The sequence below is a fragment of the Talpa occidentalis genome, unplaced genomic scaffold (assembly GCF_014898055.3).
Source record: "Talpa occidentalis isolate TD23 unplaced genomic scaffold, MPIMG_talOcc4v2.1 talOcc4.11, whole genome shotgun sequence".
NCBI classification, from domain to species: domain Eukaryota; kingdom Metazoa; phylum Chordata; class Mammalia; order Eulipotyphla; family Talpidae; genus Talpa; species Talpa occidentalis.
In genome coordinates, this window is record NW_023601104.1 from 11,958,590 (window position 1) to 11,986,046 (window position 27,457).

Consider the following 27,457-nt stretch of genomic DNA (forward strand, 5'->3'; position numbering starts at 1 on the left):
ACTAAATATAAATATATATATGGCTTTGAAATAGTATATTTAAGTTATTTTAAATAGAATGTTCTACTACGTATATTTGTCATCTTTATGTTTGTCTCTTTCCCATTCAATATGTCAAGACCTCGCTCCTAAACTCCAGACCCACGTACCAACTATCACTGTGATCATTCTAGCTGGTGTCTCTAATGTCCTTTAACTCAAAGGATCTAAAACAAAACTTGTCATTCTCCTGTATCCTCCTGCAACACTTGGGAGTCTTCTTGTTCTGTAGATAATATCATTATCCACACAGCTTACCCACTCAGAACAAGGGTCATCCTTGATACCTACTTTATCCAGCACAGCCCATCACCCAACACTCACTTCCCTCACTAGTCCTTATACTAAAACTCATTTAGAATCAGTGGAAAACAAAAGTTGTACAAGCATATCAGTCAAGGACCCACACTAATAACTTCTCTCAATTCACATGGAAAAACAATCAAGATGTCTTAAAATGGAAAAATGGGAGAAACGGTTATAAATGACCAAGAGAAATAAAATTTTTACTAAATGGCCTCTTCTTCTTTTTTCCACTGAAAAAGCCCTAAAGAGACTTTCTGGCTTTAACTGAAATCAATTTATCCATGCTATATTAAACTTTTGCTTACAGGTTTATATTACATTATTCTACACCTGTAATTGTATGTAGTCGAAAATTTAACTTTCCTATGCATTTAAGATGAAAGTAAAAAAAAAGGGTATTCAGTGTTTGATAACTATAAGCTATACTGTCACGTTGTCAAAAAGTTAAACTGATATAGGAACAATTTCTTTCTACCAAAGTATTTTGCACTATACCTTTCTTTCCTTTAATTTTCCTTCTTTTGTTTTTTCTCTCAAGACTTGGGAGTTCAGGGGAAGATCCATCCTGTGGAGATAAAGAAGACTGAATGATACTATATCTATGAAGACCATTATCCAGAAGAGGAAAGAAGTATCAATCCTAAGACAGTCATACATTATTCTTCAATATATATTATATTCTTCATCTCTAACATGCTAGTCTAAGTCTCATACACACAGTATGAACTCAAATATTAGTTAAATGAATGTATCTGGTTAAAAAAGAAGACTCCAAGGTCAAGTACCTTCCTAGCACCTACAGATGGGAAAATCACGAGGCTTAGGCAAAGCATTCCATGTTGGTAAGGCAAGGCGTAGATAGCAGTATGGACAAAGATGCTGATACATGTATCTGACTCATCTTGGCAGTTTCCACATTAAATTTCAGCAAAAAAAACTTTATAACAAAAAGCTGAACAGTTTATGAGACAAGCGCCAGCATAATTAGCTTTATCATAGAAAATCTCTCATTCAGTAATGTCCACCACAGTGTCCAAGGCGCAGAATTGAATCTGAATCCAGATCTACAAACCATGTCCTTGATGACTGGGCTACACAGTGGCTTAGTATTTAGAAATAGCCCATTTCCTCGCAGTGCCAGATCCAAACTATATCACCACCAGCAACTCTTTCTTTCCAGAAATGGCTCCTGAATGGGCTACTAGTGACAGAGAGGCCAGAAAGGAAGAGGTATGAGTGAAGGAATGGATTCTGAAAGGGCCACACTGAGTTACTGCAGTACAAAAGAGAGGTAACAGAAACTAAAAATATGTCCAAGACTATGCTCATGGAGATGCACTCTAATAGTATTACAACTACTCTAGTGTTAAGTCCACTAGTCCTGGGTCTAGCAAGCATACAAGCCCTACAAATGCAACATTGGAATGCTTTTCTTCAGCAGCAGTTCAGAATGCATCAGGAAAACAGATAAAGTTACAGTTGAAGATATGTCTTACTCCTTGGTCAGGTGATACAAAGAATCACTAGCTTAGAAACAGACTAGTTTTAGAGATGACTTCATATTTTCCTAGTACTGTACATTCATATTCAATTACATCTAACCTAGTAGAATTACTCAGTGAAAGAAACCAGTAGGATAAGATTATGAACGCAATAATAGAGCCTCCCAAGTCTTCTAATTCCAGAGCAGGGAGAACCACAGCCCCAGAAATTAAAGAAAAATTAAACAGTTAAATCTTTCTTAGAGTAACTAAGTCACCACAGGAAATGGTCTACAAAAAGCACAGAGAATCATACTCACTCCAGTGGCTCTTCGTTTCTTTCTAATACCTTGGCCGTCATTTTGTTCCGCACCAGAGGTACAGCTACTATCTGTGGCTGCATCTACCAAACTGGAGACTGCAAGGGCTGAGGATGCATTTGATGATAAAGAGTTTCCTTCTCCATTACTCTCCTGGGCATTCTGATTCTCTGGAGGTGGTGTAGAACGGTCCTGACTGTTTGGGTCTCTTGCAAAATGCATCAAAGGTACAGCACGGTCGGAGGATAACTGTGCGCTATGACGCCTTTGGACAACATTTTCAGCCCTTTCACCTGTTCTTAGGGAGGCAGCCAGAGGTGTCACCTCCTGCTTCAGTCCCATGGCTGCTCTCTGATTCTGTGCAGCCCTCAATGAGTTACTAGGTGAAATTTGCTGAGGCTCATTTTCTTTGCCTGTACCTTCCTCACTGAAGAAGTTATACACGGAAGGAGCCCTGTCCATGATCACGCTGCTCTCAGAAAGGCTTCGTTTCCTTGCCAACCCCGGCGAGGAAGAAATGGAAATACCTTCCCACTGGAATCCTTCTAGATCAGACAGATCAGGTTCCCCATCCAAATCTAAGACCTCTTGCTCATTTTGAACCAGAGGCACCATTTCTATGCCAAACCTTGAAAGAAAGAAAAATCATAAATCAGATACGGTTGGGGGAAGAAGGCACCGCCTATTGTGCTGGGTGCTGTTAAACACTGGGGCTATAAACACAAATTGGAAGATTTCTGATGGCAAGGATCTTACAGACTAATAAGAATTCCAGATATAAAGTAATCAACTATAAGTACTGTAATGTACCAAGTACTGGAGATTCATATACGACTGTGAGAATATACGACTGTGAGAATTCATATACATTTGAGGAAGTAAAATATGAGGATCTTATTTAACATGCAGGTCCAAACCAACAACTAATACATAATCTTTAACAGCAGGCAAAGCAAAACAAACAAAAATATTTATCAAGCATTCACACGTGCCAGGCAGGCACTACACTAAGAACTTTTTAAACTCAGTAATACAAGTTATAGAAAAGGGAGAGGAGCACAATAAATGTGTTATTTCAACAAGGATAGAAAGTCAAGCTTGGAAGTCTACATAATAATAATATAGCAGGATTATTTTCAAGTAACAAAGCTATACTGAAGGCTGATTCCCATCCTTAAAAGTTGAATACCTCAACTTAAGATGAATGTTCAAAATATTACATTAAGTCTTAAGCATTTTGTGACAACAAATACCATGTTCAGAGTACATACAGAAGGTTAGGTAGCCACAGGTTATAAGTAAAAAGTACTGAGAAGAATTATATTTTAAAAGTTGTACCACTTAATAAGCCCTGGAGATAGAAAGATTTATAAATAAAAAAAATTTATGCTGTCACTTTCTAGCAACTACAATGATAGTTCTGAAATTCTAATCATTTTTCCCCCTTCATGCCAATCTCCTTTCTCAGAAGTAGGCATGCTTCTTTTCAACCTGAATCCCCTACTAGGAAAAATTTTATTTCATTTGCTATAGAGTGGCAGTCCCTACTTAAACCAGACATCTACAACGTATATTTTTTGCAAACATTTAATGAAAAGTAACAAGGGTCAAAGGGTAAGTTTAGAAGAAAGAAAAATGAATACTGAAAAGAGACACACACCTGGGTAAGCCTTTGCCTAGCTCTTGCTTTTTCTTGGTTACTTGCTGAATGACCTGCTCCCAGTTGACATTTCTCCGAGATGCATTTAGGATCTGCCGTAGGGTTGGCTTGAGTCCAGATTCCTTCTCTGTCTCACTCTTTCGATGCCCACTAATATTGCGAATGCGGCGAGCGCTGTTGAGGTTTGGCTCAGGAAGGTGGGATCCAGGTTTGCTCTTCAAACTAATGTGTCGGGTTAGATCTCTCTGGAGTGAGGCGGGAAAGCCAAGTTTACTTAGTTCAGGCAGGAGAGGGCCTGAGGGCTGACCTATATCACTTTTTTGAAGCTCTACATCCAGACTAGTACTCTCAAAGCCTTCTGTTTCATATGATACAGGAGATTTACTAGGGTCATCGACCTGCGCATCTTCTAGAGAGGCTTTCAGGTTCAAGTCTAGCAGTAAGCCAGAGTGTGGACTAGCTGCAGGTGTTATCTGTAACTCAGATGGTTTCTGGTGAACGGCTGGATTAAATGAGGAAGTGGACAGTTTTCTAGATGTGTTCAGGTGTTGGTCTTCCCCCTCTTTCTCATCAGTAATGTGAGTGCTACAGGATAATACTTCTGTGGTTGAAGAGGCCATGGTTCCAATTTTTGCTTCATGCTTTTCTGTGTCTGATATCTCTCCATCGCTCTCATCTTCTAATGAGCGTACTTGAAACTCAATCTTCAAAGATCCTTTTTCAGACTCTTCTACATTCCTGCTGGCTTTCGCATAGTTCCTCGTCCTTTTAGAAGTGCTCAGAAGAGGATTTTGCAATGACTCAGGAGCCGGTAGCACCTCTTTGGCTTTTTGTAATGTATCATTTAAATTTTCATCGGGTTCCTTTTGAGCATCAAGTGTACTTTTATTCCCCTTTGAGACACGAGGGCATGAACTACGCAATTTGGATAGGTAAGGACCCTTATTATCTTCCATAGTGGGTTTTTTCAAGGGATTTGACTGTTCCCCAGGGAAAAAAGAATTAGTTTTTGTGGTTTTTGAGGGATTCTTTGACTCCTGCATTTGAGGAATTGGTTTGGTGACTGGAATTGGAAGGAGTGGGGATTTGAATGATGGCATCTTATTTAAGTTAGTCTCTTGTTCAGGTTTTTCTGTAATGGGGAAATCTCTCACCACCTCATAGGAAGTAGTACAGTCAGAAGTGGCCTTGTGATTAAGAGATTCAGTATGTGTTTCTTTTTGGGTTTTCAGCGTAGGGGGGTTATTTGTGTCATCAATTTGGGGCTCCTGTGTTCCTGTGGCTGCCAAACTAAAATCATAGAAAGGTCTGTCTGTCATTTCTGACTTGTTACCCGTGGCTTCTTTCACTCCTGATTGTAAATCCAAAGTCTTCTGAGTAGGGTAGGGAGTCCAGCGATGGAGCTTTTCCCTCGCTACACTGCCATTCTTCCCACCAATTTTGGAAGCTAGAGTGTCTGTATGTTTGGTAGTTTGGCTTTCCAGTTGCTCAAAATTAAAGTCAAGTAAACTTTCTGAAGGAAATGTATCACTTGTAAATCCTTCAGAAGGACCTCTGTATGTTCCCACTGTCCCAACTTTGTCATTTTCTTGCCGCTGCCATTTATATCTCTCTTGATTATATTTGTTTGACTTGGATTTCTTGTTCCATAGCATAGTCATGTCTTCCATTTGACAGTTAGAATTTCTGTTTCTGCCTGGTTGAAATTTGTCTCCAGAGGCACTGTAATTCCAACTATTTGTATTACGTACACTGGATTTCCAGTTTCCGTTATTGCTGTTCATATGCCAACTGGAAAATCCACCTGTTCCTTCAGAATGCCAACTGGAATTCCTCCCTGTACCATTATGATTCCAATCTACCATTCCATTATTTGAATGCCAACCACCTCCAGGATTACCATGGTTGTGAAACCATGCTGAGGAGCCTCCTGAGACACCCTTATGCCACCCGGAACATCCTCTTGGTCCACCACTATTCCTCAAAGAATGCTGAAAGCTGTTTTTCCTAGTGTTATTAAAGCCATCTTTCTCCCACTTCCAGTCCCGCTGGGGAGGTCCACGATGATGCCATGCTGGCTGACCATAGCTCTCTCTGTCTTGGTAAGGGATTCGGTCTTCTCTTCTCCATTGAGGTCGCCTGTCATCAGAATTTATTTCTTGGCTACTATGGGAAGGTTCATTTTTTCTGGGGGGGGAAAAAAAAGTGTTTCATTAGTGATTTAAAGGCACTAATGCTTCCTTTAAAAGTTAACCCACCAAATTTCCTTTCTACCTCCTTCCACTGTTACTTAGCATATGGAATAGAGCTCATTTATATTTCCAGTAGTAGTTGTTTTCACCTTTGAGTGATAACAAATTTCTATTTCACATTTTACTAACTTAGAAATGAAAGAGTATCCTCTTATAACCCTAGAAATATTAAAAATTTGACACATTTATATTTCCTCCCCTGCCTGCTCCTGTATTTCTTGACATATTCTGGGATCTTTCCCTGTCTAGCAAACAATTACTATTTTTACATTGTGCAACTTGTTAAATTTAAGTTCTTTTTTAAAAACCCAGTTTCCTGACCTATTTTAAATCTTAAGATTTATCTCTGCATGATCATTTTCATTAATAAACATTTTATCAAGCATACACTCAATGACTTAGTGGTGAAAGAAAATTTTCACCAGCTAAGGTCACAAACAAGAGTAAAATAGCATATACCAAATAAGTAGTACTCAAATCAGTGCTCTAAGGAGCTCCATGAGCGAGAGGCTTTTATAATTCAGAAGCCCAGCTATTTGAACTATTCATGTTAGACAAGGAGTCCACAGAAATGTGAATAAATTTAAGTAGACATCATGGGAATATAAACCTATTTGTTTCCAGAGAAAACCACCGTTTTCTCCTACAGACAGCCTATAGTATGTCTGCCATAGTGCTCAGCATATGGGCAGGTGCTCAAAAAATGGAGAAAAGCTAAAATATAAGTACCTACTAATTATCATATATTTAACATTAAGCACTTTATATAGATCATCTCATTTAATTTCCACACCTCCGATGCAATTATTCTTATTCCTACTTTTTAGATGAGGAAACAGGATTAGAGGTTGGATAACTTACCTGGAGTAAGATAGTAAGTGATAGTATGGCAGAGATTTGAACCTTGGTTTTAACTCTGATTCTAGAGTGTACACTTTCAAGCACTAGGCCTCAATCGAATGAAAATCCCAAAAGAAAGTTCTTGAAGCTGAGTTCCCTTCTCTGAACGTGGCCTGAATCTTCTAATGTTTAACTGATTTTGGATACAAATTGGAATTTCTTCCTTTTTCACAAGATAGAATTAAAATATTCACTTATATTATGGGTTAGCCATTTCTAAACAGGAGACCCTATCCCCCCAAATAACAAGTGCTATTACATGTTTGCAGGATTTTATACAACCACAAACCAAATTGCTTTTCTCTTCTGTTTGCAAGCAGTATGCAATTTTTGACTTCCAAGGAGATCACTGACTTAGCTATATTAATTTGTTCCAGAAATGGGTGGAGAATTGGAAAAAAAAAAATCAACCACAAAGTATAATTACCAGATCACCATGAATTAGTCTTATAGAAGGGACAACAGTGTGCAGCTAAACCCAGAAAGATCAATCTTCTTTAAAAACCTCATGAAGAAAAAAGGAAAACAACCTTATTAAGAAATAAGTAGATAACTTTATAAAAAGGCCACCAAAGAGGCATTATTAGAATACTTGATAGAATATTAACTATGATAAGAATGTCTAGCTCTTTTATCACATGACTTAATGTTGAATCATTTACATAAATAAGTTAATGATGGCACAGTGTGTAAGAACAAAAATAGAAGCTAGTCTCCAAGAGGCTCCAATCCCCTAAAAGAGGAGAGAAAATAAACTGAAAGTGGTGAGAATGTCATTTGAAGGACTAAGTAACTGAACAATTTAAGAACCATGTCGCTACTGACATTTAGGGCCTTGTTCAAAAAACTTTAACATAAGAGTGAAAAATATTTCTTTTCTTTTATATTCAAATCTTTACCTAAAAATAAAGTATAGACCGGATGTACCCACCATACAAGAAGGCTCTTTAAAAATTTATTCTGGAATTTGAAATGTTTCTCATCTTATCCTAGGACTTAAAAAATTACCACTTCAAAAAGTGGTTCTATTCTTTCACTCCTATTTGAAAATTTCTGCTTCATAAGCTCTTCAGAACACAGGTCAGTAAGGTGAAATTATAAAAGCCAAACACCTGAGTTATAGATGCACGTATGAAATTATGCAGTACAAGCTGGAAAATTATATTGCTCAAATGATCTTGACACTGTCAAACTTAAAATATACATTTATTCAATATATATTTACTGAAGCACTAAGAAGGGGATAAATCTGTCAGAGACCAGCTCTGATGAACAGGGTTGAGAAGAATACAAAAAAAACGAGAAATAAAGAATTGACAGACACAAAATAAAGTTTAAGAGAAGCAGGACCCAGGGGACATAAGGCTTCTCAGTCCCAGCTCAAGTGTCCCAGAGTGTCAAGTGCAACACATTTTTATTGAGACACGCCACCCCTCTCTCCTCCTTGTTAGTTACTAGACAATGAATTTGGTAAAAGCACCAAGTTAAATCACAAGAGAAAATATTTTTTTTTCCTTTAAGGACTGTAATAAGAAATACTATATAATACACATTCAAGCGAAGTTTTTGTACTAATACCTTTCCACTAGAAAACTTGGATACCAAACAGTTCTAAACATAGCAAAAAATTCAGATATGTAACAACTATACTAGCTTTTATGTAGATACAATACTGAGTTGCTTTTTTTGTAAAAGCAGAATAGCACAGCAGTTCAAGAAACAATTCTACTGCTCTTTTATGCATAAAAAGGTAACTTCAAGCTAAGCTTTATAACTAAGATACTTCTGAAAGTTAAAGCCAGAAAGTAAGAGGGTGGAAAATGTGCTCCCTACTCTGTTCTGTTTCAGATAGTTTTTTTTCAAAATCAAAATCATTACTCACCGACTTTGTTCTTTCCTTTGTTTTATTAACTGAACAAGCTCTTTGTCAAAATAATCTTCTTCCTCTTCTTCTCCCTTTCCATCATCTTCTCGTTCCTGGGCATCAACGTTATCTTTGTGCAACTGGCCAGAAATATGCTTTGCATATGCAGAAAGACCCACTTCTGTGACCCCGCACACTCGGCACTCATGACTACTGTCCCTAGGGAGAGAGGGAGATGAGGGACATTCAATTCTCCCCACTGGCATGGCCCACTTACCAGATCTGTTATAGTTTCCTCTGAACAACAACGTGCACTTTGGTACAGTGAAAAATCAGTGATTATCAATTTCAATGCTCCTTTCATCACTTTTAATAAGTTTGTTCGCAAATTATTTTTGAATGAATTTAAGATTCTTTTCCAGCAATCAAGAGGCAATACACTTTGGAACAATGTAGTTTAGGAGGAGAAATCTTCTTGAGTTGCTGTACTTAAAATCTTGCCAGAGGAAACATGGTGAAAGGGGAGGCAGGGCAGGGGGCTCAGAGCAAACAGAAGTTGCTCTGGAGCACGCCCATGGTGCCAGCTGCACTCAGAAAGCCTGGTGACAGCTCTTACTTTTAATCTCTGGCAAAAGTGCTTTCTCCCAGTGAAAGTTAAGGGGTGGAGAAAGAGTAGGCGGTGTAACCAATCCCAACCCGGAACAGCTGGAGCTCTGCCAGGAATGTGAAGATTCCTATTCCGGACCCTAGGACAAATGATAGGAGTAGTCTCAGCAAACTTTTTTTGGTGTGCATGATACATGTGATCCACATTCTGCTTCAGAAGGGCTTATTTGAAAGGGAATGGAAAGTATTTCAGTTGTAGGAAGTTAACAGCTGCAATAGGCAAATGGTTTTTCTCAAGTTTCAGAACATGCTACAGTTTAGAGAGAAGCAAAACCAGGTTCTTAAGAAAGAAAATGGGTAGGCTTTTTTATTTTCCTTTTCCTTTCCTCATTTAGTGGTGTATGTCGTACTTAGGGAGTTTAAGAAGTTCAAGTCTTGGATCAATGTCCAGAGTTGCTGTAGATGAATAATATAACTGGTCTTTTAGCTTCCTGAGATCCCTTGGTTGGTTCAGCTGTCTATGCAGTCACTGCTGAGAAACATATTAGCCCCACAGCGCAGTAATGAATGGGACACTAATATCCATTCAGTAATCCTCACTGATTTAACTATCATTTGTCTTAGGCTTTTATTAGTGATAATTTTGCATTTCCTATGGCAATTTAAAAAACCATAATAGGCACAAAAAGCTTTATTTTGAATAAAAAAAAAAAAAAAACCTTCAAATCTGAGTGCAAAGCTGAGGCTACTGAAATGGGTTGGGAGGAAATAAGACGGGCGTCCAGTGGACCATGTGGAGGATTGCTGGGGCTTTGGTGGAGGGCATGGTATAACATGCATCTGAAGAGATGTGAACCTATACTCCTAAAACATACAGTGTTGTAAATCAACTTTGCCTCGATAATCATAATTTTTTTTAAAAAAAGACATGCTTGATCACACACACACACACACACACACACACACACACACACACACAATGTTCCATTCTTTCAAGTCAGAATTGGAATCAATTAACCAGAAGAGACCCTCAAAATTGAGCACTTCATATACTAGAAGATTGTTGCTATTACAGATCATTTTTAAAATGAATGTTCATACTGAATGTTCATTAAAAAAAAAAAAGATTGAACAATTACAGGCACCAAAGCTAAATATATGGTTACAGTTGTCTGGAGTGATAAAATAGGAACAATGCCCAGTAAGCTTTTAAAAAACAAAAGTTTTTTTTAACTTTGTAAAAATTATAAATAACACCTCAAAAAAAGCAGACTACTTTGTAAGGTTTTACCTTTCTATGGACCTTGTAACCTTAAATGTTTTGTATACAGTACAGTTTTTGACATAAGATACATTTTAACAAATTCTTACCAGACTCCCAAAAAATATCATGACCCCATTGTACTATACAGCAACATTCATTGTACTATACAGCAACATTCAACAGTACTATACAGCAACATTCTATACAGCAACATTCCAATTTCTTCTAATCCTTCAGGAACTTAAATACATTATTTTCCACTGTACTTACTACATTTACATTTATATGAAAGAATAATCCTCAACTTTCTCTAGCTAACCAGGAATATCCACGCTTTTCTCAGTGAATGCTAACTTGTAACAGAAAAAGAAGCCTTCTCTCACAGTGACACTGGAGTTAAAAATTATGCAAGTAGAAATCTTGTATAATGACACAGGAGTTAAAAATTATACAAGTATAAATCTATTTACAATGGCGGCATCAGAAGAATCTGAAGACTAACAAACCTATAAAATTAACACTAATAAAAATTCAAATCAACTGAATTTTCTCATTGTAAGTTTTAACTGTAAAATTATGGAAAGTGTTTTAGTCCACTTTTGTACCTAAAATTTTATAGAATGTTAAACTGTTTATTATGGTACCAGGGACATCCTTCTAGAAGTCATTCTTCAGTAAAGTCCCTCATTTTTATTTTCTAAGATGCAGAGAAATTTTCTCATGTCTGAACCATCACAATCCCTCTCTCTTTATAGATACAACTGGAAGGCCATGATGACCAATATTAAAGAATCCAGTGTAAAGTAGGTAATATCTGACCAGGTAAAAATAAACATCCACAATCATAAATCCACACACTTTGCAATACCCAAAACAGAAGCATATGTAATACATGTAATGGACACTCAAACACCTATTTTTAAAACACTTCTCTCCTTGTAAGAACGTATATAACCATAGCTCTAAAGTCATTTGACAGAGGACCTCAAGAGATCCTAGCCAGCAGGCTACAGGCAATAAATGCAACGTAAAGTTAACACTCCACACAATTTATCAAAAGACAAAAATTCCTAATATTTTTCTTAAGAATGAAATCTAGTTTTTAAAAAAAGGAAAGAAAAAGCTTTATAAGAAACTTCAAAGAGAGAAGAAAATCCAACTGTCTATAATGAAGGAACAAGGTAGTTCAAGCACATCTCTTGAAAATTCTAATGTGTCTGTAGCCGGAGGCAACTGAGCTGTTATGCATGTAATATGCACTCACACATACAGTGTTTAGGACTCACAGGTTTCAAAAAGTTAACAGCAAATTAAATAATACTTTAATGACATTATATTTTCTAATTCTTTATCAATATCCAGTTAAAATACTTACAACTTTGTTTAAATACATGAAATAACTGTTGGAACAAAAGTACTGCTTTATTTTTTGGCTAATAAAGGCAATATTTTCCTCGGGGTGCTTAAAGGAGGGCCCAAATTAGCTTCATCCTGTTACCACACAATTTCCTCTCATGTGTGAAAGGCAAAGCCTTGAGATATTCTATCCATAAGCTTTTCTTTATTAAGCTTGCTCTAACTATATCACAGCAGCTGCTTGATAAATAAAGGTTTGTGCCTTTTTAATGGCATCTATCTGTAGAAACTATTTACAGGCTACGCATCTAAACAAATATTAGTAAGAAAAAAATAGGGAAATGTCCCAGAGGTCCACAATAACCAATTAAGACAAGTTACTTCTCATTCAAGTTTGCATTCAAAACCTAAAATAAATGCTCTTTATGTTTCTCAACCACAACACAATCAAAAATCACAGTGATACAGAGAGACTCAAAATTTTAACATGGAAAGCCAGTTGTAAAGCATAAAATGCAGAAAAATAATCATAAACTACAGATAAAAAGGGAAAAAAATGACTGATAATTCCTTTTTCCCTACGGTGCAACTAGTGATAACAATCTGTCATTATAGTAAGTGCTCCAAGTCAATAAATGGTTCTTGAGACTTTGTTTTTTAATAGTTTTGTTAGCTGTTTTTCCTTGCTACCTGCTTGCCTTCTCCCTTATAATTTATTATAGGCCAGAAGGTCATATAAAACTGATTAACACTGTATCTAACTAAGTAAGTAAATACCAAAGTGCTCTCCTCTGAATAAAGAGTTTGGTGCTAAAGCTGATGTTTGTATTGTCAGCTCAGAAGGGTCTAGTGCATTCTCCTTTATTACTTGACTATGCTCCAAATAACTGAAAACGGCCGACAAAATCTCCCATGGTACGGTTAAGTTGATGGGTGGGAAGAAAGAAAAAACACAACAATGCATGTAGGCCCAGCTGTGCAATAAGACAAAATGCACATACAGAAATATAAATGTACACATACACGCACGAAGAGGTCTAGGTAGACTATACATCACACAGTTGTCTTTCTTAGAGAGAGGGTGAGAAGACTTTTACTTTTTATGATTTTGTATTGATTTGTGAACATGAATCATAAATAGCCAAAATCTGTTAGGAATCTCTGAATAAAATAGGGACTTCATCTTAGAATGAACTGGGCTTCTCTCCTAATATATTGACCTGATTTGTTTTGTTGGATTTTACAATACAGTGCAGGTCAATGTCAGGTATGTAGCCAGAAAAAGGTGAATTCCAAAGGAATCTGATGGAAATGGGTTTAACTAAGATTACCCATATACAGATAATCAAATGTTGATTATATTTCATAGGTTTCCAATGAAAATGAATAAAACTTCATGTTGTTATAAGGGTTTCTCCACACTCAGTGAGTGCACTCCTCTTATACTGATGCTAAGACCTATCCTTCACAGAAAGAGACTGAAACCATGGAAAAATTCTACAAATATGCTATACAGATGCTGAAAGTTTAATTACATACTAATTTGCCCACACAATCTAAAACTGTATTACTGTGGCGCAAGGGGTGAAGCACCGCACAATGGAGCAATCGTACTATGAAGCAATCTGCAGCCTCTGCAGCACAAGTTCGATCCCCGGCCAGCCAGGGAGCAACCCACATGGCACAGGAGACCTCTCCTAACTCACCCACTGCTCCCCTCAGCAGTGTGTTTCTGTCAATCAGCCTGTTCTGTACTCAACTCTGTCTCTGGTGAATCCTCTCACCCCCCGCATCTCTGGCCTGTACCCCAGCTCTTGTATACATAAATAAATAAATCTTTTTAAAAAATAAACATAACTGTATTACTGAAAATACAAATAATTTCAGATGACTTAGGCTGGCATTCAGATATTCAGCTTGTAACTATTACTCATAGAATAAGATATAATTAATCTTTCTTACTCACACAGTCTTTCTCTGCTCGACACTGTCCACAGAGGGAAAAAAAGACATGGAACATACAGACATACTACATATAATTTTTTTAAGGTGCTTATTTGTTAGATTTTCTTTCCCCAAATAGCTCAAGTTTTAAATCACAAAGCAGCACTTAAATACTCAAGATTTGCATTTTATTTATGCTACTGAGAATCAATGCTGTGAAGAAGCACACTCTGGACTGCTAAGATCATCCCAGCACCATTAATAGCACATAGCAAGCACAGCTGTAACACTGATGAGGCAACAATATGAAATGCCCCAGCAGCAAGGCTGGTGTGTGAGAATAAGAAAGCTTATTAAAGAGAGAACTAGCTTATCGCAACCCACCTGTGTTGTAATCCACTTGCTAGAGCTGATGTGAATATTATCATTTGAAATGCAGAAAGATTTACCCTTTTTGCATATCAAAAAAATGATGGCAGTTGCTATTAATTCTAGAAGGCAATTCTATGCCATGAGACAATATTAATTTACAATGATTACTATAGAATGAGTGGCAGGGGCCTCCCTGGTGATGCAAGGGTTAAGTCTCAGCACTATCAAGCTATCACCAGCCGCTGTGACATGAGTTGATCCCCAGCCAAGGAGGTGACCCACATGGTGCTGCAGACCTCCTATGTCTTGCCCACTGCTCCCCTTAGCAGCGTATTTCAGTAGATCTGCCTCTTCTGCTCCCCACCCTGTCTCTAGTGAATCCTCTCACCTTCCCCCAACCCCCGCACCTCTGGCCAACATCCCAGTTCTTGTATGCATAAATAAATAAATAAAATAAATCTTTAAAAAAAAAAAAAGGAATGAGCTGGCAGGCTTATCAGCACACAGACCCCCCAACACTCACAAGTTTATGGAAGATAGCGGTTCCCATACCTGCCCTTCAGGTTTTCAAGTTCCCTGTGATGCAACATGCTCCTCATGTGTTCGTCCATCTCCTTCAAAATTAAAGAAAGCAGATTAAAGGGAATTGCTTTGGGAAAGAAAATTCCTCAGTCAACAATTGAGGTTGAAGCTCCTTGTGTCAAAGTAATTTTGTGGTGACTCTTCTCAATTCAATATTGAGATCAGTTTATTTTAAAATACAATAATCCTTTAGCTGTGTTTTTGGCATTAAAGAAACTGTTACCACCTATTTAAGAGGCTTCCTGAAAATGTGAGAGAGCGCATTGTCTTCAGGATGCAAATGATTAAAGAACAAACTAGTGGTGTTTTTAAATTCTATTTCCAAACAATGAATTTTTTAAAATTTCATTTAAAAAAAACTCTGAAGTTATACAACTAATTGGGCATGTTTCTCCATACAGCAGTTCCCCTCTTTACCATGAGAGGGGTGCAGGGGGTTCTACCCCAGTGGATGCCTGAAAATGCAGATAATCCTGAAACCTCTATACACAATGTTTTTTTCCCTACAGATACATATCTATGATAAATTATAAATTAGGCACAATAAGAGATCACCAACAATAAGAAAATAGAACAATTATAACAATATACAACAGTAAAAATTGTGTGAATGTGCATGCTCACTCTCTCTTAAATATCTTATTGTAGGTAATATTTTTGGACTGCCATTGGCCATGGGTAACTGAGACTGCAGAAAGTGAAACCTGTGGATAAAGTGGGACTACTGTACTCTCCCCACTCAACTGAAAGTTTCTTATGAGTAAGCAACAACTCTCATCTACGTCTTGGTCAGGGCCTGGAATACAGTTGTCAGTACTGTTACAAGCATAACAAAAGTTTCTCTATGGTAGGATAGAGTAGGAAATTAAAAAAAAAAAATGCTTTGAACATAACAGCTCAATCACACCTTCATCCTGACTACTACCGCCTCCCCACCTCCTCCCCCAACTGATGCTTGGTTCGAATAAACAGTTTGAAAATTTACTAGATTCTCCCCCTTCCTCCATGTCACCCTCAGTGGAAAGGAAATAAAATCTGTGGAAAGCACTTCCACTAAAAAAATGCACATGCACATACACAGACATCCCCCCAAAACATGTAAAACTCTATCACTTTGCCACACCCAAGTATATATAGCTTGCATACCATAATTAGAAAATGATGGTTTACATATAAAAGGGTTTCTATTGTTGAGTGTTACTATTATCTGTGCTTTTGCTAAGTGCCTTGACATTTTCTCACTTGAACCGCCAACTGCTGAAGGAGTACTAAAAATGCCATTAAGACACAAGGATGCAAAGAAGGTAACTTGCTTATTCACCAAATATTTATCAAGTGCTTATATGCCAAGTACAGAGACAGGCATTGCACGGATAAATGTAAAAATGTTCACAGTATTGCCCTCGCATAGCTAATCAAGTGGTCAAACGAGGATCAAATCCTGGCAGATCTGACACCAAAGCCATGTTTCCAATCCCATGTGACACTGTAAGCATCTACTGCACTGAAATTTTTCATTATACAGTCATTTTGTCAAAAAGACAACTTAGGGCCTCCCTGGTGGTGCAAGGGGTTAAGCACCACACTATGAAACAATCCGCAGCCTCTGCAGCATGAGTTTGATACCTGGCTGCCAGGGAGCAACACACATGGTGCAGCAGACCTCTCCTGTCTCGCCCGCTGCTCCCCTCAGCAGTGTATTTCGGTCAGTCTGCCTATTCTGTTTCCCACTCTGTCTCTGGTGAATCTTCTCAACTCTCCTGGCCCCCAGCATCTCTGACCTGTACCCCAGCTCTTGTAGGCATAAATAATCTTAAAAAAAGACAACCTAACAACCTATTCTTACTTTTAATTATCTACTACAGCATAACGAAACAGGGTTGTGATTTGAAACACTTTAAACAGCAATTTTACTGAAGATAACCATCATTTTCTTCCTATGTCTACAAATGCTTCATTTGGAGAACACAGCTTTAAACATGGCCCCTTCCAGCTACGGTGATTAGCCACTAACTAGAATGAACACTGAAAAACTGAATCACATTAGTGACACAATATAAAATGAAAAAATCCATGAGCTCTTAATATACAACATTTGCTCAAATCCCTATGCTCCCTGTTGTTCAATTGTTCTTTGCTATTGTTCTCCTTGGACTAGGTTTACATATGCCAAATTCCCTTTCCATGAGCTAAATTTAAGTGGCTTCTGTTTCACATAGTGAAACTATTCTTGACTAAAACAGTATCCACTGTTATGAAATAGGTTATTCACTCTGATATAAAAACCAATTTTATTTCAGTTATAAAAAATGCTATCATTCAAAACTGGTTTTAACATCATTTTTGATCCTCTAAAATACTTCACTGATTGTCTCCTAAATTTATATGCAAAATCCTCTTCCAACCTGCTGCAAGGAACGAATACAGTGAGACAACAGAGCTTTCAAAATAACACAATGGGCCACAGACATAGGATTAAAGTAACAGCCCCAAATGCATACCTGCTCAGTCATCAAACTTCTAATTAATTCATTGTGTATTAATTAGCATTGTGTTTTTTCTTAATAGAGGGAGAGGAAGGGGAGGAAAGGATTTAATGGTTGAATTTAGAAAACATTTTATAGTACAAATTTTTTAAATATTTTTTAGTTCCAGGGTTTCTCAATTTTTCGTAAGTTAATGAGCCTCAGAAGATTCAGGGATGTTACAGTTTTTCCAACACTTAAGTTACCACACTTAAGAGCCTTTTCTCTTTCATAGAGTATTTGGAGAAGCCAAAGTTAAACTAGTTTGGGAAACCTGAAGCACTGCTTCAACATAAGTTGTTCGTGGTCTACCTGAAAATATCAGTTATCCCTTTCAATGAACCCATTCTGTTAATTTCTTACACCAATTAATTTTTTGGGGATAAGTCATGCCATTCCTGTGCTTAAAAACCTACAGTTTGCTTTTCCCCTTTATTAGGATTCATGGAAAAGCATGAAGAGAAGAAAACACATTTTTACACTAGAGTAGAAAAACGCCCAAAAAGATTTAAAGTGGCAAAATCCTGAGATGAGGCAGCTTATCTCTATCAGCTCTTCCGTGAAAGTCTGACACTATGTCTGACTACCCATCTCACACCTTCTCAATTTCCATTTCCCTCCAATCTGAAACACAATGGATTTTTATTTATTGAAAATATTAATAAACTCTGGTCTAGATCATTTTCAAAACTAAAAGAGCAGCTGTTTTATTTTTGTAAAAGGTAGCAAGTATATTATTAAACATGATTTTAAAATTTCAACTGATTTATCAGTCACTAACAGAAATCCTACAATGGGAAAGGAAAAAAAAAAAACTTCACCCCACCCTAAGGATGGATCATAATTAAACTCCTGGGTCTGGCATTCAACATTTTATCAAGTGTCTTCACCTAAATTACAAATTGTAGCCCCACTATTCCCAAGACAAACTGTTTTAATCAGTCTTCTGACCCACTCCAAAAACTGTTAAACTAGATCCTATTTCTGTATTTTTGTGTATCTTCTCCCACCTGAAATATCTATTCTCTACTTCTTTTAAACCATCTTACTACCAAACATCTTCTAAGGGTCACTCAGATTTCCCTAGCTCACCTTGCTCATGCTAATTATCACAGTTCTCTGAATTTCCAATGACAATCATCTTGAAAGTACAGGAAAAAAATCCCTCAGTGTTTAAACTAGCAGCACTACTCTGAAAGCAAAGAATAAAGGTGAGAAAAAGCAAAAAAGTAAAACAAATTACAGCCAAGTTTCCTAAGGCACAGGTAAATTAGCACTTAAAAATGAGTTTTTCTTTGAGCAACATCTCCACCTAGTGGACATCTCAGGTACTGTTAATACCATTTCCAAGCTGCACTTTGACAAACAGAAACAGAAAGCAGGCAGATTTAATAAATGCTGTATCCTTAACTAACCACAAGGAAAGTAAGAGAATCTCAAATAACATGAATTTCAAGGCATTTATTCTATAACTGGTTACTAGGTAAATTTATCTTTATTATCTACTATTGAGTCTCCTCAAATTCTGGGTGGATAATACAGTTTAATAGTGTAATTATGGTTTAGTAATATAGTGTACTGACTTTATGAGGCAGTAATGAGAAAATAACCAGTGAAAGGAGGCATAAATAAAATGCTATTAAAAGCTTGTACCCATCTATAAATTTCATATGATGTCACTTTTTACTCATAAAAGTCTGACTCTCCCTCTTCTATTATTACCTTTTTTGAGCTGTACACAATGTGGCACAATATGCATTTTCGTTCTCGTACCATAGTGATCAGATCTGAAGCATTCAAAGTCACACCTGCAATGAGGAAGCAACAGTTAGTAACCTGTTTTCCCCCAGATGTCTTCTTAGATTCATAACATAACCAAAAACACAAGTCTCGCATCCTACCTCTACCCTGCTCCTCCCCCAAGCCTTTCCATGTAGGTAAAAGAAATTCCAATTTCCAGGTGCCTAGGGCAAAAACTTTGAGAGTCATCCTTTATCCCTCTTCCTCAACCCATATCCACCCTCATCAACAAACCCTGTCAGTCCCACTCTTAAATATATCCAAAATCCAACTACTCCCCACGACTTAGCACTACTTAGCCTGCTGACTGACTCCCCATTCCACTGTTGTCCTTTTTAGTCTATTCTCAGAACTGTAGCCAAAGATTCTCAGAACAGAATTCTTATAAAATTTAAATCAGACCATATAACTCCTTTTCTCAGAATCTTCCAGTAGGTTCTCATCTTACTCACAGAAAACCCAGAGTATTTGCCCAAGTTACATAATCTGTTCCACACCCACTTTCCAATTTCCTGTCCTACAACTCGCCTATCACCCCATTCAGTGTTTCCCCCCCCCCAGCCCCCGCCCCGCTTACTATTCTCTTCCAGCATACCAGGCTTCTCCATCTCAAGGCCTCCTGTTCCCTCTGCCTGAAATATTCTGCTTTAAGATGTCTTTATGGTTTTCCTGGCTCTCTTCCTCTCATTTCCCTCAGGTATCTGATATGATACCTCATTTCCTAGAAAATACTGTACTTTCGTCCCCCCATTTCCTCTACCCCCTTATTAACTTGATTTTTTTGTTGTTGTTGCAGACATTCTAGCAGCATGATTTTTAAATTTTTTTAAATGTTTGTTGTTTTTTTTTTAAGAAGTGGGGTACAGGCCAGAGTCATGGGGGGTGAGAAGATTCACCAGAGAGAGTGGGGAGCAAAACAGGCAAATGTACCAAAATACGCTGCTGAGGGCAGCGGTGGGAGAGACAGGAGAGGTCTGCTGTGCCATGTGGGTAGCACCTTGGCTAGGGATCGGACACAGGCTATAGAGGTTGGCCTCTGAGGTGGTGATAGCACTGAGACTTAAACCATTGGCCACCAGGAGACCCCTGATTTTTAGTTTTTTAACAACAATATGGTTGATTGTTTCTACATATAGCCCAGCATTACCTACTCCGTGCACTCTTTTATAAAGTGATCTTGCCACCACTTATTAAGAGGTAAAGTTTACTCTCCTTGTCCTATGACATATTTTGACCAAGAAAATATGGTGGAAGTAACTGTGTAATTTCTGAAGCTGGGCCTTTAAAATCTGCAGGTTTTGCCTTGGCATATTTGGAACCCTCCCTCTTAGAACCTAGTCACCATGCTGTGACACTCCTGAATCACAAGGCAAAAACCATGGGAAAGAACTGAGGTCTCCATAAACAAATAACAACTGGGAGTATCTGACAACCTCATTCAGAGAGGGAGCCATGCAGGGCATTACAGGCACAGCCACTGGAGAGTCCCCTGAAGAGACCAGTTAAAGAACCATGCAGGTGATCTCTTAAACGCAGAATTGTAAGAAATAATAAAACAGTTGTTTTACGCCAGTACATTTTGGTGTTGTTGATTACACTGCAAGGTATACCTGAAACAACAGTAGATGCTACCAGACACAGATACTACCTGACAGTATATATTTGTTTTTCTCTATTTTTCCCAATTAAAAACTAGACTGCACAAGAATAGGGAGGTTGCATATATTTTCATTAGTATAGTCCTAGCACTTAGTGCGTGGCCAATAATATCGGGCATATTGCAGGCACTCCTTAAGTATCTGTTGAATTATTCCAAATGGAACTATCTTGGGTTTCTAAATGTGAGACAGAGAGATGCAAGTAAATACTGGGGTTTGGATAAAGACCAGAAGGTTTTCTACTTTACAGTCCTCTAGCACTGGCATGCTCCCTCTGGAGTCCCTGCAAGGATGCTCTACATGAGAGTTTAATTCTACTCCTCAAGCAGCATTGTTTTTCCCCTCCACACATACAACACCAGGTTCCAATTCCAGTAACTTCTTTGCCTGGGTTTGTTCCTTCAGGATTTCAAAATTGCGAGTGAAGTTATAAGCTTCCATAATTGAATCTGTAACTCCTAGACAACACGGTGGGAAGGCCAGTGAGAACAGTCCTAAAGGTCGCTATGTCTCCTGGTCATTCAGCAGTTCCTTGCTATGGCAACACTCTTCATAATACCATAGAATGTCTGAAATGATTTTATTTAATAACAAAGCAAAGCATAAAACATCAAATCTAGATTATAGGGCGAAATTTTAACATCTGAGAAAGCTGAATGTTAACTAGCTAAGAAAATAAAATAAATAAATCTTTATGGATTGGTACAGTGTTATTTGTTTTCAGTATTGCTAATAATCTTCTAAATCTCTACATTAATGTCACTCTGGTGCTGACTGCCAAAATGCAATTATTCTTTTAATTCCCTTCTATCTTAACACCTTGTATTTTAATAACTTACTTTGACTTTATATTTACAAGTAGTATTTTGTAATTTTATTCAATAAGCATTTATTGAGCACCAAGCACTATTCTAAGAGTTGGAGAAACAGACAAGAAAGTTATGTCCAGAAATGTTGTTGAACACCATTCCAAGCTATCAACCATCAAAGCAAAACAGGAACAAAAACCTTAGACACAACAGTCAGTGGAAAGTGTGACTTTGTGCACAAATAACAGCAGTCTTTTGTGGCATTTTTATAGATATACTCCACTGACAGCTAAGCACTAAAATATAAGTTGTGTTCTATTTAATAAAGTCTAAACCATCAATTTCTAGCAAATAAAGAAATAAAGCTCTCTAATAATCTCTATCCACCTGTTAAACAGACTCCCTCTTTCTATTTGTTTTTTCCTTTCACAAGCTCCACATTTCTAATGTGCATATATTAAATTCATTTTCACTTTTATAAACTCACAAAGTATAACTACTAGTAAAGTACTTAATCAATAAGGGAGAAGACCTAGTATTAAACACTTTGGCTGAATCCAGCTAAAGACAAAGGAATTTTAATTTGTATATTCTTAAACTGGATAAATAAATGATTTCCATTAAACTTTCAAATGCTGAAAGTTTCCATTAAACTTTCAAATGCCTCATGGTCTTCTTGATGGGAACCACTGCTTTCTTTAAAAGTCTTACTGATTAGATGCCAAGAAATAAAAACCATGCAACTAGTGTTCTCAAAGTGCTTGAGAGGTTACATTATACAAGTAAGTGTAAATAAACAATTCAACTACTGATGTTCTCACTTTAACCACCTGACATCCACCCATATAATTTAAATATACTCTCTATGAAAAGTTTCAGATTTTCTCCAAATAACTATGAGAATTACCTGTGGCATTTCTTGGTCACAATAGCCTAAAAAATCCTATAATACATACTTTTATTCTGAAACCTAATTACTAATACAATTGCCACTTGCCTAGGCAAAACCATATTGATTCTTTTCTTTCAGATTCTCAGATTTAGTGGCCTGTTTCTGTTTTTCATTGCTATCTCTTCTCCAATGTAATAAACCTGCATGACCTGCTCTCCTTTCACTCACGCAACTGCTCTAACTCACTATCATTCCCTGCCTTGATTCCTGCCCCCAATCTATAAAAAAAACTTCTAAACTGGGCCTCCCCGGTGGTGCAGTGGTTGAGCGCTGGGTTGCGAAGCTGCCCACAGCCTCTGCAGCGCCGGTTCAATCCCCGGCTGCTCCCCGGCCACCGGAGGAGGGTCCCACATGGCGTGCAGACCTCTCCTGCCGCCCGCTGCTCCCCTCAGCAGTGTACTTCGGTCCTTCTGCCTGCTCTGCTCCCCGCTCTGGCTCTGGTGAATTCTCTCACCCTCCCGCGCTTCTGACTGTGCCCAGTGCATGTATAAAACAAAACAAACAAATAAATAAATAAAACATGCCTCTATTAAAAAAAAAAGTTCTAAACCTGAGCAAAATCACTTACATAAGCTTATTAATAAAGAGAAACATAGCTCTACAGGCAGAATAGAATTTTTTCAAAGATCTCCAAAGACTGAATTTTGTACTTCACTATGCCCTCCCCACCCTTACGCAAGGCCTTGTGAATAACTATTGTCTCCTAACACTGTAGTCCATCTCAAACATCAATGTCAGACTATTTCTCCAAATATTCATTATGTAATTCAAGGATGGAAAATAACTTTTAGTGTCCAAGAACTTTATATGAAACACTGAGACATTATCCCATTTTTTTTTTTCTGTTAAAACCACCTGGGAACTAAGAAGAGGCTGCTTGTTGGTAGGGCTCTCTTGACCTTACCATGAGGAAGGAATCTTTTTATGTACCTCGTAACATTCACTACAATAAGGTCAATAGTATTTAAGAAATCTGACAAAATTAAAGCCAACTAACACTCCCATATAGACAATAATATACTGTAAAGTATTAAAGAAAAAAAAGCCTAGTTATTGGTTTGCTTGCAAGGGAAGTCTGGAGAGTAGTACTCAGGCTAGAATCTCTTCTGAATTCCAGGTAACCTTATGTGTCTCAGCCTGCCCAACAAAAACTAATGGATTCTGGGCACGCAAGACAGAACAGAGAGAGTAGACAGTGTCCAATGACAGAACAAGTTTTTGCAGCTACTCCATGGTCATCCAGAAAGTTATGGAACAAAGATATGACTGTAACTTCTGAGATGTTCTCACTTTGCTGAAAGGGTTTCCCCAGAAAGTTTCAAGGCTCCTAACTAAGGAAGGAATTTTAGTAGGCTGACAACAGAGGTCAGGAAGCATTTTTGGGCCACAACTTTCAAAGGCTTTTTCCGGGTAGCTGTCCAATTTCTAACTAAGTGCTGGCTGGCTCCGACGTTTCCCATGGCAAGTGATTGGTGGTTTCCGGCATCCAGTATCTTGGACGGAGCATAAGCTCATGAGCATTTTACTCACTAGCATTCCTACTGTGTATTTATCTGCCCTAACACAACCCTTTGCAGGAGTATGCACCAACCACTCTTTATTAGTAAGCACAAGGCTAAAACAAAGACAGGAAGTTAAGGCTGTGACTCAGGAAAAGGCATTAAGCATTCTTTGCCCTTCATCAGGCAAAGAAATGGGCAGGGCTGACCATAATCTGATTCCTTACCTCAGAAATAGAACTAGTGTCAGGTTCTAATATTTTGCTCAACTCTGCAACTTAGCAAGTAGTATGTCCTAAGAGGAAAAAAATAACTAAGAAAGAAGCTGGGATAACACTAACTTTTACAAGGTAATAAAAATACTAGAAAAAGTTCTAACAGAGTCATACGCGCAAAGATAGCTTGCAAAAACACTGCCAAAAGTATAACTTGTTGCATTTAAGAGTTTCAAAAGTTGACATCCCTCTATTTATATCATTTTTACATTTTCAAGTAACCCCAAAGATTTACATAGGAATTTCAAATTCTGTGAGATAAATTATAATCCCTGCAAACTGAGCCTGGCTGATTACCCAATATTCTTCTCAAAAAGGTCTGATGTTTTCCATGCATCTTGTTACTAACATTTAATAATTTTCATCCATTCTGTAGGGCAGTGGTAGCAATCATCTTCATTATTACTTTCTATAGACTCTTTTAAGTTCATGATTGACTGTACCACAGTGATGGTGTACAACAGCATAGTATTTACCTTAAAGTCTGATGTGAACAACTTTCTGGATGCCTTTCTTCCGTATTTAAAAATCATGAAGTCTCTGAACAGGCTATTATATAGTTTATTGGAATGTATGTTCTGCAAAGTGGTAGTATTTGCAAAGTTTGGATTTGCCAAAATCTCCAACATATCCTTATAAATGTCAAGTCCAATGTTTACTGAAAGCTCAGTTGTATACAGTACCTGTGGCAGTGATGTAGCACAAATCTCAGAAGCATGTAGTAAAAAAAAATGTGCTTAGCCAAAATTTGCTACTGTTCAAAAGTTCAACATTCCAACTGCAACAGGGTGGTCCCCAGGAAAGGGGGAGGTTCCCTGCCCCACCCAAGGGAGGGTGGAGCTGAGCAGGAAGAGGAGAAGCGGCAGAAGAGACTGAGGAAGGAAGGAAGCAGGATGGAGCCAGGAGACCTGGAAGAGGCGCATGGAGCCTACAGACATGTGAAGAAACTGCGCTTGTCTTTTGGGTTGTGGACTGGGTGACACAGATGTGGGTGAGACCCATGGGGGGTGACCATGGCAGCTTTTATCTGGATGTTGATTTTGCTCTTTTCCTTCCGGGCTTGTCCGGTTGTTTGTGACCCTTTTCTGTGGGTCCCCACTGGAAGATGTTTTAGACTTGTGGCAGGCTTTGGGGCCTTGCTCTGGGCCGACCCCATATGGATGGAGTTTTACCCACGAGGGGATGGGTAACTTTGGGTGCTTCATTTAGAAACTAGACTCTTTGCCTTACCTGTATTGTTTCCTAGTTTTTATTAAAGTTCCTTCCCATTAAAGCGTCATATGTTTTGTGTTGATGCGGCGGATGGCAGAACCCATTTAGAATAGGCAGGTTTGTGGGGGTCTGGGGTGCCCCTCTCCCTGTCCTATAACACAACAACTTGGAAAATTTCCCAGGGACTGAATTTACCTTGAAATTACCAGCCTAAAAAGAATAGCTGTATGATATCCTCCTGAGTGGTCTCAGTAATCCCTCTTAAACTATTCTCAGATAATCCTGCACTTCCCTAATTCCTTACACTGCAGCACAAGTTTTCTCTCTAAAATGCAAATATTCTCTTGATTTTCTCCCTATATTGTATTGTGGACAATTCTGAACATAGAAATACTAAAAGAATTTCATAGTGAATATCCCAAACCCAGTTTCCCTTATATCCTTACACCCACCTTTGAGATTCTACCTCTAAGATTTTATTTTATTTAATTTTATTTTTTTAAGATTTATTTATTTTTATACAAGAGCTGGGGTACAGGCCAGAGATGCGGGGGTGAGAGGATTCACCAGAGACAGACTGGGAAACAGAACAGGCAGATGGACCGAGGTACACTGCTGAGGGAAGCAGTGGCCGAGACAGAAGAGGTCTATCCTGCCACGTGGGTTTCGCCCTGGCCGGCTGGGAATCGAACTCATGCTGCAGTGGCTGCGGATTGCTTCATAGGTTGTGTCTTAACCCCTGAGCCACCAGGGAGGCCCACCTCTAAGATTTTATCACACTTGCTTTATCTCTCTATCCTTAGTCACACAGTCATAATGTATTACAATCTCTTAATATTTTGCCTAGAATTTGGGAAGGGGATCTATGTTCATTAGGCAGGCTGTTTGATAATTTTTTTTTTTTTTTAAATCTGTAACGCTTTTGGGCCTCCCTGGTGGCGCAAGGGGTTAAGACGCAACCTATGAAGCTATCCACAGCCACTGCAGCACGAGTTCGATACCCGACCAGGAAGCAACCCACATGGTGCAGCAGACCTCCTGATTCACCCGCTGCTCCCCTCAGCAGTGTATTTCGGTCAATCTGCCTGTTCTGTTCCCCACTCTGTTTCAGGTGAACTCACCCTCTGCACCTCTGGCCTATACCCCAGCTCTTGTATGCATAAATAAATAAAAATCTTTAAAAAAAAATCTGTAATGTTTTATTTCATGAGCTGGGAAGTATTTCTCTCCTTTGTCCATTTTTTGCAAGTTTAAATAAGATTGATATTTCTTATTTAAATATTTGATAAAACTGTGGCCCTGGTTTTCTTTGTGGGCCTGAGTTTTCTTTGTGGGCAAGTTTTTGTTTGTTTGTTTTTTTCTTTGTGGGCAAGTTTTAATCAACATTAATTCCATTTCTTTAATGATTATATAGTTTTTGCCTCAATTTATGGGAGATTCAATACATTGACATTATCAAGAAACTGTCCATTTACATTGTCAACTTTGTTAGCATAAAGTTGTTTCTAATATTCCCTTATTATCCTATAGGGTCTGAAGTGGCAAATCCCTTCCATTCCTGATAGTAATAATTTTTATTCCCTTTATCAATCTACAGGTTTATCATTATTTCTTTTCAGAGAAAAAAAGAATTTTTTTCAAAGAACCAACTTCTGGCTTTGTAATTGTGTCCTTTTTCTATTTCACTGATTTCTTTTGAAGCCATTTCCACAATGCTTATGTTTCATGCCCCAGTCTCACACTTTTAAAATGTCCTTCAATGGCAACCGGTTATTTAAGAT

At 38.0% G+C, this 27,457-nt stretch overlaps 1 protein-coding gene across 6 annotated transcripts in view; it reads right to left on the reverse strand.

Annotated features, from left to right (window-relative positions):
- ZNF106 (zinc finger protein 106) overlaps positions 1-27,457 on the reverse strand; it is a 57,044-nt gene that overhangs the window by 23,642 nt on the left and 5,945 nt on the right. For 4 of the 6 annotated variants that reach the window (XM_037502294.2, XM_037502292.2, XM_037502293.2 and 1 more), the window contains exons 2-7: positions 19,194-19,279; positions 14,917-14,978; positions 8,841-9,041; positions 3,807-5,993; positions 2,147-2,774; positions 841-910 (exon numbers count right to left, since the gene is read on the reverse strand). In XM_037502294.2, the coding sequence (XP_037358191.1) occupies positions 841-910; positions 2,147-2,774; positions 3,807-5,993; positions 8,841-9,041; positions 14,917-14,978; positions 19,194-19,247 (3,202 nt within the window). In that variant the 5' untranslated portion in view covers positions 19,248-19,279. Of the gene's footprint in view, positions 1-840; positions 911-2,146; positions 2,775-3,806; positions 5,994-8,840; positions 9,042-9,438; positions 10,035-10,147; positions 10,395-14,916; positions 14,979-19,193; positions 19,280-27,457 lie in introns of those variants that run through there. The other 2 variants (XM_037502297.2, XM_037502298.2) reach the window with 2 other exon arrangements.